Source organism: Macrobrachium nipponense, chromosome 5 (genome assembly GCF_015104395.2).
Source record: "Macrobrachium nipponense isolate FS-2020 chromosome 5, ASM1510439v2, whole genome shotgun sequence".
Lineage (NCBI taxonomy): Eukaryota > Metazoa > Arthropoda > Malacostraca > Decapoda > Palaemonidae > Macrobrachium > Macrobrachium nipponense.
Window position 1 is genome coordinate 129,826,629 of NC_061107.1, and position 11,237 is coordinate 129,837,865.

Sequence of the window (11,237 nt, forward strand, 5' to 3'; positions counted from 1 at the left end):
CAGGCTCTAGGCGCCATTCAGGCGCAAGGCTCCAGCCAGGCGCGAGGCGCTAGCCAGGCTCCAGGCTTCACCCAGAAGAGATCTATATCAAAGAATGCCCTGGCCTTCTTTGAGACAATGTGATGTCCTAAGCACTTGACAAGTGCATTGATGATTCCTTCAAACAGCTGAGAATTAAAAGCGCATGAAGTGCGAGCTTTTCTGTATTCTTGTTCTTTCCTTAACAATATGTCATAAGGACATATTAGCTGTCACATACGGGAGATGCAACTCTGTGTTTGACTTCCCATATCCGAAGGATGTCAAGATAACCTACGAGAGATCCTTCTCTCTTGGTTGATACGTGTCTGCGGATACATTGCTGGGATAGGGAGCCGATACTGATCCTTAACTAGTGAGTTAAATTTCAGTTAACGTCGTGTTTTTTCTTTGGGTTGTTTGAAAGGAGTTTGGGGATAACTCTTTTCAACTTAAGCAATAACCCTCGTGTTAGGATCAGGTGATCGGGATCGGTGTTGTGCTCCTTAATTATGCCACTAGGCATAGGCATATTGTCATGTAAGAGGCTCTGTCGAGTAAATGGATAAGACCCCATCGACAGACCCACAAGAACTCTTAGCCATAAGGTCACCATCCTAGCTGAGGCAGGCTTTGAGGGCGAAGCAGATTCCTAGGCATTAGCCATGGAATCTTCCGCCTGAACAAGTAGGAACCCAAGGGTTTATTTATTTATTACCTACAACGTATGTTAGTTTACCTGTCTATTCAGTAAATAGTTGTCTCTTACCCACCACCAAGGGTGTCAATCAGCTAAGTATATATCTGCCGGGGAAGTTGCATGTACAAAAATGATATTGTTAGAATACAATAAAGTTTTGTACATACTTACCCGGCAGATATATACGATGAATGGCCCACCCAGCCTCCCCTCAGGAGACAGGTGGAAGAGAAAATCTGGTTCTAGAACGGGAACGGTTCCTATTACCTAGCCACCCCACGGCGGCAGGGGGTAGATCACCTGACCTACCTGCAGCGTGTGCCGCGAAATTCGAATTTCTGTCGGACGTCAGAGACATAAGCTAAGTATATATCTGCCGGGTAAGTATGTACAAAACTTTATTGTATTCTAACAATATCATTTCAAAAATATAAATATCTAAGATTTATTTTTTAAATACTTACCTCTCCATTATATAAATTGCCCGCCCTACTTCCCCACTTTTAAAGTGATCAGAATACAGACTGACTGGCTACGAGTTTTGATAACTATCAGTCCCCTGGTGGTAGGGTTGGGGAAGTAGATGGATAGAAGACTGATATTCCTAGAAAACAAAGTATTCTTTTTTTTTTTTTAATCTATCAAACTAATGCTGGCATGGAAGTAAAAACTATATACAGTGGAACCCCCGTATTCGCGGGGGATGCGTACCAGACCCCCCCGTGAATAGTTAGAACCCGCGAATGTTTGGAACTCCTATAAAAATGCTAAAAACAGCCTATTTTGTTAGTTAAAACTCAAGAAAAACCCACTAACAATTTTTATACTTGGTTTTTTAATAGTTTTATCACATAAAGTACATTTTATGATAAAATTGCTAAAAAAAACCTGGAGTTTGTGGATGTTTCTCAGAAAAATACCACGAATAATGCGGGGAAACATTCCCGAGAGAAATCCGCTAATGTGTGAGTCCACGAATCCGGAGAATGCAAATATGGGGGGTCCACTGTAATGGAGAGATAAGTATTTGGAAAATAAATCTTAAATTTTATTTATATATTTAGCAGATCTTGGGAAGTCTTCATGTTGATTGCTCTTGGTTTTGACATAGCCCTGTTCTTGTGTCTCTATGTTTGCACAATTAACTCAGACTGCCACTGCATTTCATGAATTGTTGTAAATGGTTGTAGACCATAATAGGATCAGTGCAGGAGTTGGTTGATTTACAGTTGTTGGAAGTGTCAGAAGAACCAATTTTTAAAATACAGTAGTACACTATACCCCCAAACTTATGTGAGGTTAAGTTCCAGACCCCCCTACACAAGTGGAATTTTCGCGTAAGTTTGGCACGGTCTCTAAAAGTGCTAATAAATGCTTACTTCTAGAGTTAGAATACTAAATGTGACCCTAATCTTGTTCCCAAAATATTAAGCTAACTTTTAAAAGTCATTAAAGTTATTTGGGAAAAACTGTATCTCGAGAATATATATAATATTCTAAGGGCTCCACAAAAATAAAAAATGTTGCGAGTCCATGTATAATTTTTAAAACTTTACAAAAAGCTTTTGAACCCTTCCCTGGGTTCATCTTCAGTCCAATTGAACAGTTAGGTACACCAGGTACTGAGGTGAATTTAAAAAACAAACAAGTTGTTGAAGATTGTTGACACCAGTCGTTAGCTTGTTTATGGACCAGGTGATGAAGAAAGAAGGCAGTTAAATCCAACGAGGTGATTTCCTCTCCCCTATCATTCCTTCTGGCTGCAATTCTGTTGGATCTCCGCAATGGTTATTGCAACGTTGCAGGAAGTCCTTCATCCGAGGGCGTAGATTGGGCACCGTAATCAGACTCCCCTGAGGCAGCGGTAACAGCATCAGGAGAGGGAAAAACAGAGCCTGTCCTACAATTAAAATCTTTTAAAAACATATTAGTAATATTAAAATTAATAAATGGGTCTTCCTTTGAATGATTCTCCTAAACTTAGAGCAGCGCCCTCGACTGGTCGTCTAACATTTACATTGTTACTTTTAAAGATAATTTTAGCCTCGTTCCAGTTGGGTCTATGGCCATTATTGAATGCATGTGCCACTATTGCGCTGTTATGTGAATGTGTAGTTCATAAGCTCGCTTGTGTTTGCCCAAACATTAAAGTTATTGTAATTTCATTTAAAAGTTAGCATAATACATTACCCATAAAAAAGAAATAAATGGTAAAAATATAGGAGTGTGTAAAGATTACAGACAAACAACGTAGTTCTCTCTTCTTTTCCCTTTCTGACCAACCAATCTACTTTTAGAAGTCTTCTCAACTACTTTTAAGAAATTCTTTATTCTGTCTCTTTGTTTCTGAAATACCTTTTCTTGAACAAACTGCTTTTTATTTGGACTAATACAACAGTTACTTTTAGTTATGTGTGTGTTTTAGAACAGGCATTTACATTTCTAGAAGTTAAAGATAAAAATAGATCAATTAAAAATTATCTACATTATGCTAAATGTGTCAGCTGCATGCGGAAAGGCTAAACCAGTCAGTAGAATCCCCGTCTCTTCATGGTTGGAGGCTATCAAGTATCTCCTCTGAGCGAGAGGCTTCTCTCAGAGAACAGCAGGGCATATGTCCAGCAGTCTCAGAAAGTCGACCTTTGCAGTTTACCAAGGCAAATGGGCGATCTACTATGAATGGTGTCGTAAACAGGGTTTTTTTCCACTCACAACCTCTATTCAGCAAATAGCAGACTTTTTAACCTTCCTCAGAGATGAGAAACGTCTGTCCGTTTCTGCCATTAGAGGCTACAGGGCGGCCCTGAGTTTAGTGTTACACCTTAGAGGTATCGACATGTCCTCATCCTGGGAACTTTCCTTGCTAGTTAAGGGGTTTGAGCAATCGAGTTCTTCTATGGAGCCCAAGCCTCCAACATGGGATGTTTCCTTGGTTCTTAAGAGCTTCACTAAGGGTCCATATGAGCCTTTGCATTGCTCATATGACAGGAACTTGACGCTCAAGACATTTTTTCTCCTGGCCTTGGCATCTTTGAAGAGGGTAGGAGAGCTCTACGGTCTGAACTATGATGTGAAGCACACCAGGGGTTGGGGGTCGGTGTCCTTCGAATTTGTCCTGGAATTCGTGGCCAAGATCCAAAATCCCTCAGTGCACAATGATAGGTTCACTTCATTTTCCATTCCATCACTGAATGACTTTGTGGGTGGTGATGCTCAAGAGCTTATGTTGTGTCCTGTCCGGGCCATGAATTGCTATCTTAAGCCAGGCCGCCGCTGACTTTTTGTTAGCACAGGACGTACAAAGAAATAGGTGTCAAAGAATACTATCTCTTTTTGGATACGGGGAGCCATTAGACAGGCATACTTGACTCTTGATGATTCCTCCACCATGTCTGTGCAGGCTAGAGCGCATGATATTAGGGGTATTGGTCCCTCTCTGACTTTCAAAAAGAACTTGGTTGTACATAGAGTGCTGAGCACTGGTACTTGGTTACGCCAGTCCACGTTCACCTCTTTCTGTCTTAAGGATGTTGCCCACAGATCTATGGACACGTTTTCCCTGGGTCCTGTGGCGACTGCCTTGTCCCTCGAGGACTTGCTTCTGGACCCTTTTGTGTGCAAGATGAAGCTAACGAAAAGGATGGCCGCTAGAGGCGCTCGTGCTGGCGTTGGGAGCGCTAGTAGTAGTAGTCACTGGTATGGGCTGTGCATCAGCCCTCTCTAGCAGGGGGATTTTGTAGAAGGATGGATCTAAATGGTAAGAGACCCGTGGTAGTGGTCTCACTCGCCCCAGAAACCATACCGACACCTTTTATATAAGGTGAGCGAGTCAGAATACTCTGACATCCCATTTCAGTTTTTTCTTTGGTAATGTTACTAATATTTACCTCAGAAATATGTGCTAAAAGTATTATTTACCTTAGAAATATGTGCTAAAAGGATATTTCACTGGGCGACATGGGCCCTTGCCTAGAAATAGATTTTTCCTTCGTCAAAATCCCTTTTTTGTGATTAAACTATTTAAAAAACTAAGTATAAAAATTTTTAGTGGGTTTTAACTAACAAAATAGGCTGTTTTCAGCGTTTTTATAGGGGTTCCAACTATTCGTGGATTCTGACTATTCGCAAGGGGGTCTGGTATGCAACCCCTGTGAATACAAGGCGACCACTGTACATGATGTATATTAAAAGGGCAGGAGAAAGCTAGTATGTATATACAGTAGTACCTCAGGATACGAAATTAATCCATTGCGAAGCGGCCGTTGTAACCTGATTTTTTTGTATCTCGAACTACGTTTTACATGTAAATTGCCTAATTCGTTCCAAGCCCTACAAAAACACCACAGCAAATTTTATAATAAAGCTAAATTGGCCAATAAACAATGAAATACAACAATTTGGACCATTCAATACCTAACCTAACCTTTACTGTACCTGTAAATAAAGTGTATTAGGGTACAGGGTACAAGAAATACTGTAAGTACATGAAGCGATGTCCGGAAGTGGCAACAGAGGAGGAGGACAAATGGCAGAAAACATGAAAACTTAACTTTACGAAGCACAATAAAAAATGGCAGAAAACATTAACACTAAACTTTACGAAGCACTTAATTTTACGAAAACTTAAAATTAATTTTTTTTTTTTTTTTTTCAATTTCTTCCCCTTTCAATTTTCCATTTTTTCATATCACTTGGACCTTCCTGTTTGCTTACTACTAAAGGCCTCTTTAAAAAATAACTATCCAAGGAAAATTGCTTCTGCCTGCTTTTCAAAATGTTCCTGAGACGACTCGGGCAAACATCATCGAACTGTGCAAGCATACAACCTGTGTAAGCCTTTTCGGGGTGTCTCTTTTCTACAAATGATTGCACTTTATGAAAAGCAGCTAGAACATCCTTAATTTCTGCCATTGTCATAGGGTCCTCCTCCTCCTCCTCGCCGCTGCTAGAGAACTCTTCTTGAACGACGTTATGTTGCATGGCCTCCAACTCCTTCAGGTCATCTGTCGTAAGCTCCTCTTGGTGCTCCTCGAGAAGGTCATTGATGTCTTCCTTGTCGACGACCAGCCCCATGGACTTGCCGAGTGCAACAATCTCGTCAAGATCTGGTTGGGAAACAGTTTCAGGATTGTCAGCTGTTTATGAATCTGCATCAGCTTCGCCCACATTGAGTCTCTCGGAGGTCTCAGGCGGATACGGCATCAGGCCAGAGTTTCCTCCACGAAGAATTCAAGGTTCGCCTCGAAACCTCCTGCCAAGCTTGATCGATGAGTCGGATCCATGTCACGATATCGAAATGCTCCTTCCAAAATTCACGCAAGGTGAGGTTTGTGGTATTGGTGATGTTGAAACATCTCTTGAAAAGATGTTTTGTATACAGCTTCTTGAAGTTCGATATCACTTGTTGGTCCATGGGCTGGAGGAGAGGGGTGGTGTTAGGGGGAAGATAAAGAACCTTGATAAAAGAATACTTCACTAGGATATCTTCCTTGAGGCCAGGAGGGTGAGCAGGAGAGTTGTCCAACAACAGCAGACATTTCAGAGGGAGGCGCTTCTCTTCAAAGAATTTCTTCACTGTCGGGCCGAAACACAGATTTACCCATTCGGTGAACAAAAGTCTCATTATCTTGGCTTTCGCATTAGCCCTCCACATCACCAGAAGCTTCTCCTTTAGCACTTTGCAGACCTTGAAGGCTCGAGGAGTCTCGGAATGATAGACAAGTAGGCTCCGTGAAGAGTTCTTCTGCCGAAGGAAAGCTGTGTGACTAGCGGATCATGCATGTCTTCTCTCCCGTTAGGCCTAACAAACCTGGTTACAAGTGCTTGTCTGTTTATTTGTCCAGGACGTTCACTATGTAATTGTTTTCATATAAAAGGGATTTTGACGTAGGAAAAATCTATTTCTGGGCGAGGAAGCCGTGTCGCCCAGTGAAATATGTCTGTTTTAGCACTATTTCTAGTAAAATATTGCTATAATACCAGAGAACTGCTAAATTGGACATGTCAGAAGCCTCTGACTCGCTCACCTATATAAAAGGTGTCGGTTATAAAACTGGGCGAGTGTTAAACACTACCACAGCAACCCCGCCAATTAGCCTTTTCCTCATCAAAAGACCCTAAATACGGGGAGCCGACCCATAGGTCACACCTAGCTACCCGTTGAAGGCGGCTGTGACGTCATACTTTTCGATAGCCATTCCGTGTTCGCACGTTCGAATATTACTATTTGTTCTTTATTTTATTCTGGTTACGGATCGTCATCTACCTCTTCACCCAAGTTAAGTACTGGTTCCGCCTTTTTCAATATTTAGGGAGTGAATTTGCCTATCGTTTTGCCTTTATTTAGGAGTTTTATAGGGCGTCACTTTTAAATAGGGGGCGGGCGGCAAGTCGCCTTTACGGCTTACCCTTGAATTGTACCGATTTACGCTTGAATTGTACCGACTTCGAGTAGTCTTCCTCTCTGCTTGTAACATGTGATATTTCAGTACATGTATGTATGTATATATGTATATATATATATGTATATATATATATATATGTATGTATATATTTATTTATTTATTCTTGGGTGGCAGTTTTTAGTCGATCCGATTTCCATTTATGTTTTGTTTGTTTCATTATTTTTTCACGGTTTTTTTCAACGGGGTCTTCTTTCGAGCACGTTTCTTTGTTTCGTGCTTCGCCGTTTATCCACCGTCCTATTTCATTCAAGAATTTTCCCTTTTTTCTTTTCGTCAGCTTGCCGTTTCTTATCGTAATGACAGTTTCTGGAAAAGTTTAGGTTGAACGATTCTCTCTCTCTCTCTCTCTCTCTCTCTCTCTCTTTCTAAAATTTAAAATTTGATATGAAATTACAATTTATTAAAAAGAAATTATAAAAATTCAAAAATCAACATGAAATGACAGTTTCTTGAAAAGTTTAAATTGAATGATTCTCTCTCTCTCTCTCTCTCTCTCTCTCTCTCTCTCTCTCTCTCTCTCTCTCAAACACATCTGCTTCTCTGTAAATTAATTTTACTAGTCTTTTTCATCAAAACCTATTTCAACAATAGAAAAAAATAAATGATCAAATCTGCATGATGCGGATGATCAGAATACTCTTCGCAGATCTGAATAATACGTATGGTGATGATTATTCATACACACTGTACTATGACGTCACAAATGCGTGAGGCAGAGCCTTCTGTCTTAGCTAATGGCTGAGCAGGAAACCTTTCTCTCGCATTCCCCCTTGGAGGAATAATAGTTATTTTCCTCCAAGCATTCCACCCACCCCTTCTTTCAGATACCAGGAAACACCCCACATCTAAAATACTTGAAAAGACAATAGATTTAATACGTTTTGTGGCGCATGACTCTCAGAATTTGAACGGCTTCACAGATACAGAAAATCTATGAGAACTAGCGGCCGCATAAAAGGGGAATCACATAGTTTGGGACCGGACTGTACAGTGTTCCTCCTGTATTCCCAGTGGATAGGTACTAGAGCCCCTGTGAAAAATAGGGACCCCCTTTAAAAACGCTTAAGACTGCCTATTTTGTCAGGTAAAACTCGAGAAAAACCCACTAAAATGGTTTTTTAAGATTTATCTTAAGTGCATTATCTGATGAAATTTATTAGTGCATTATCTGATGAAATTTATTTTAAAAAAAGCAGGAATTGTTGGATATTTCTCATAGAAAAATATTGAGATAGGCAAATTTTCTGCAAATAATGGGGATATATCTTCCAGAGAGAAACCTGCAAATCCGGAGTCTGTGAATATAGGGGGTTCACTGTACTTTTTACTTGTGAACATTCATAGTCTTCATTATTTGTTCATAGGCAGTTCTCGGTTATTGGCGATCTGGTTTAATTACGCTTTTCTAGCGATGATGATAACTGAATTTTTGGCTCCTATATTTGCCAATCCCTGCTTATCGGCGCTGATGACTGGGGATCAGTGCTATTATCGCCAATTTTCGGCTATCAGTGATTTTTAGTTATCATGCCATCAGGAACGGAATCCTGCCAATAACCGGGGCCTGCCTATGTTCATCATGACTTTGGGTTTTTGAGTTTTCTAGTCCTATGCAGTGCTTACCTCTCCTGATTAGGGAGATGGCTTGGCACATGCATCAAAACACTTAACATTAAACATTTTTGAGAACGTAAATGATAATCTTTAGGAAATATTTGATAGAATCTTGAAATCTTAGATACTTTTTTTTGTTATTAATACAATATTTAGTCTATTTTTTTATATAAGTAACTATTTTAGAATGACACATCTTAAAAATTTTTAAGTGTTTTTACAAATTGTTAGAGTGAATGATCAAATATAGATATTTGGCTAATTCTCAGCTCTCCTCCTAGATTTGTGGAAGAGGAAGCTGTGAACGAAGATTTTGTACAGATACATGGCAGATAAGTCATAATCGATTCTGGCCTGAAATACCTACGATGGTAAACCCTTTCTTCAGAGTACCTGTTCGTCATTTTTCTTCTAATACTTTTAACTGGGACTCTGTTCTGTCAGAGTCAAGCAGAAAACAATGTGTAGATCGCTTGCAAAAAGCTGGAGCTCTAAGGAAGTTCCAGCGAGAATCAAAAAGATATGCTGCTGTTCTTATACCTTTGTGTCATTATGAGGGAGAATTGTCCCTCCTGTTTACAGTTCGATCTGCTACTCTGAGTAAACATGCTAGAGAGGTAGGTTTCCCAGGTGGGATGGCAGATCCTGATGAAGACCCAATAGACACTGCTTTAAGAGAAACAGAAGAAGAAATAGGTATTCCTGGAACTGATGTTGATATTTGGGGGGTTACACCTGTGGTTCCAGGAAGAGATAATCAGGGAATCAGGGGAGTTTTGGCATATATAGGCACTATTGATCAACAGAACTTGAAACTTTCAGAAAATGAAGTTGATTGTGTATTTGCAGTATCACTTCAAAATCTTTGTGATCCACAGAATGCAAAACAAACACAATTTAGGTCTAAGGAGATGAAAGGCGGGGGCTATGCCTTACCTGTTTTTATAGGCTGTAATCCACGAATTTGGGGTTTAACAGCAATAATAGTTCATATGACTCTTCGTGCTCTTCTTCCACGGGTGTATAAGAATAATCTCACTTATTTACCACCATTATTGAAATAGAAGATAAAAGAAATAGGTAGACATGTTCATATAATAAGATTGATCAACCTGGATGTGAATGTTCTTTCAATCTTTGTGTTGGTGCACGTTTTGGTCTTCTTTTGTGTGGTAATATTCTTACTAGGTTTTGATTCAGAGTTCATACCTGTATTTTGACTATGGTTTCAAACTTTGAGTTTGTTTTCAAAAATAAATACCTTTTCAAAGTTTAACCTCATAATAGAATATGGCACAGTGTTTCATATATAACTGCAATGACATTATGTACAGTATGAAAATAGAGTATATATGAGAAGCTGGTCTTCCAAAATGCTTCTGATAATTGCACAATGTTCTTATAATGTGGGCACTAGGTTCTGAATTACTGTACGCTAGTTTGTGTTGTATACCTAGTGTGAGTTAGACAATATTTTGTGTTTTCATTTTATCTTATTCTTCATTATTTATTTGATATGATTGTTTAATTAATTTGTAGAAATATAAGCTTTCAAGGAAAATTATTTCAAAATTTGCTTTTGGTCTGTACATTGTGAGGCATCCTCTTGTAGCATACATAATGTTAATAAGATTTTTAGTGACTGTTTCTTTAATAATAACAGTTCAGTTTCTATACCTTATCTGTGTATGGATTTTTTTTTGTACAGCTTGAAAGTATTTCAGTTATTGAAATTTTTAGTAAAAGGATAGTTAGAAATAGCTCAGGAGTTGGATAGCAATAAATTAACATCCATACAATAGCATGGACAAGAATATTTGGCATGTAGTAAAAATGTAAATTGAAGGATACAGCTGAATTTTTAGTCATGTTCTGTATCTTGTAAATTGTATAGTGTTATTTTTATTGTTTCCATCTGTATTCTTCTTGACAGATTTAGACTTGGAAGGTTTAGATTATTATTTTTAATCATTATCATCAAATACTATAACCAGGCCAGTGAGTTAACATTCTTAGCTTCTTCAGAGCTGGCATGAAGAGTTTTTTTTATTAATAGATTATATTCTTATAAAGTTAGGTAGTTTCATTTCAGGAATTCAGTGAAAAATTATTTGTTGACAAAATAAAAGCAAAATTGTTTTATTTTGTTTTATTTTTGTTTTTCTGTTCTAGAGTATGTTCCTTATTTGTATTTCTTATGAAGTTATTTAAATTTGCATTGATGATGTGTACAGTAAATTGGTGATGTGTACAGTAAAATTTTTTTACTGAATGTTATATGTACAGTTGTAATGGATCGGTTTATTGTTACTGTATATACAGTTGTATATTAGTCATTGATTGTAAATATAATCCATCATTGTATGTGTTATTTCATTATGCTGTGAAAAACACTTTAATTATTGCATCTTGAATCCTCAGGTTGTCCGAGCAAAAGAAAG

The 11,237-nt window shown here is 38.6% G+C and overlaps 1 protein-coding gene across 1 annotated transcript in view; it reads left to right on the forward strand.

Moving 5' to 3' along the window:
• The window catches only part of LOC135215647 (mitochondrial coenzyme A diphosphatase NUDT8-like), a 36,893-nt gene extending 25,955 nt beyond the window's left edge, over positions 1-10,938 (forward strand). The window contains exon 2 of the mRNA XM_064250568.1: positions 9,078-10,938. Within this exon, the coding sequence (XP_064106638.1) occupies positions 9,078-9,860 (783 nt within the window). The 3' untranslated portion in view covers positions 9,861-10,938. The remainder of the gene's footprint in view (positions 1-9,077) is intronic.
• The last annotated feature ends 299 nt before the right edge of the window (positions 10,939-11,237 follow it).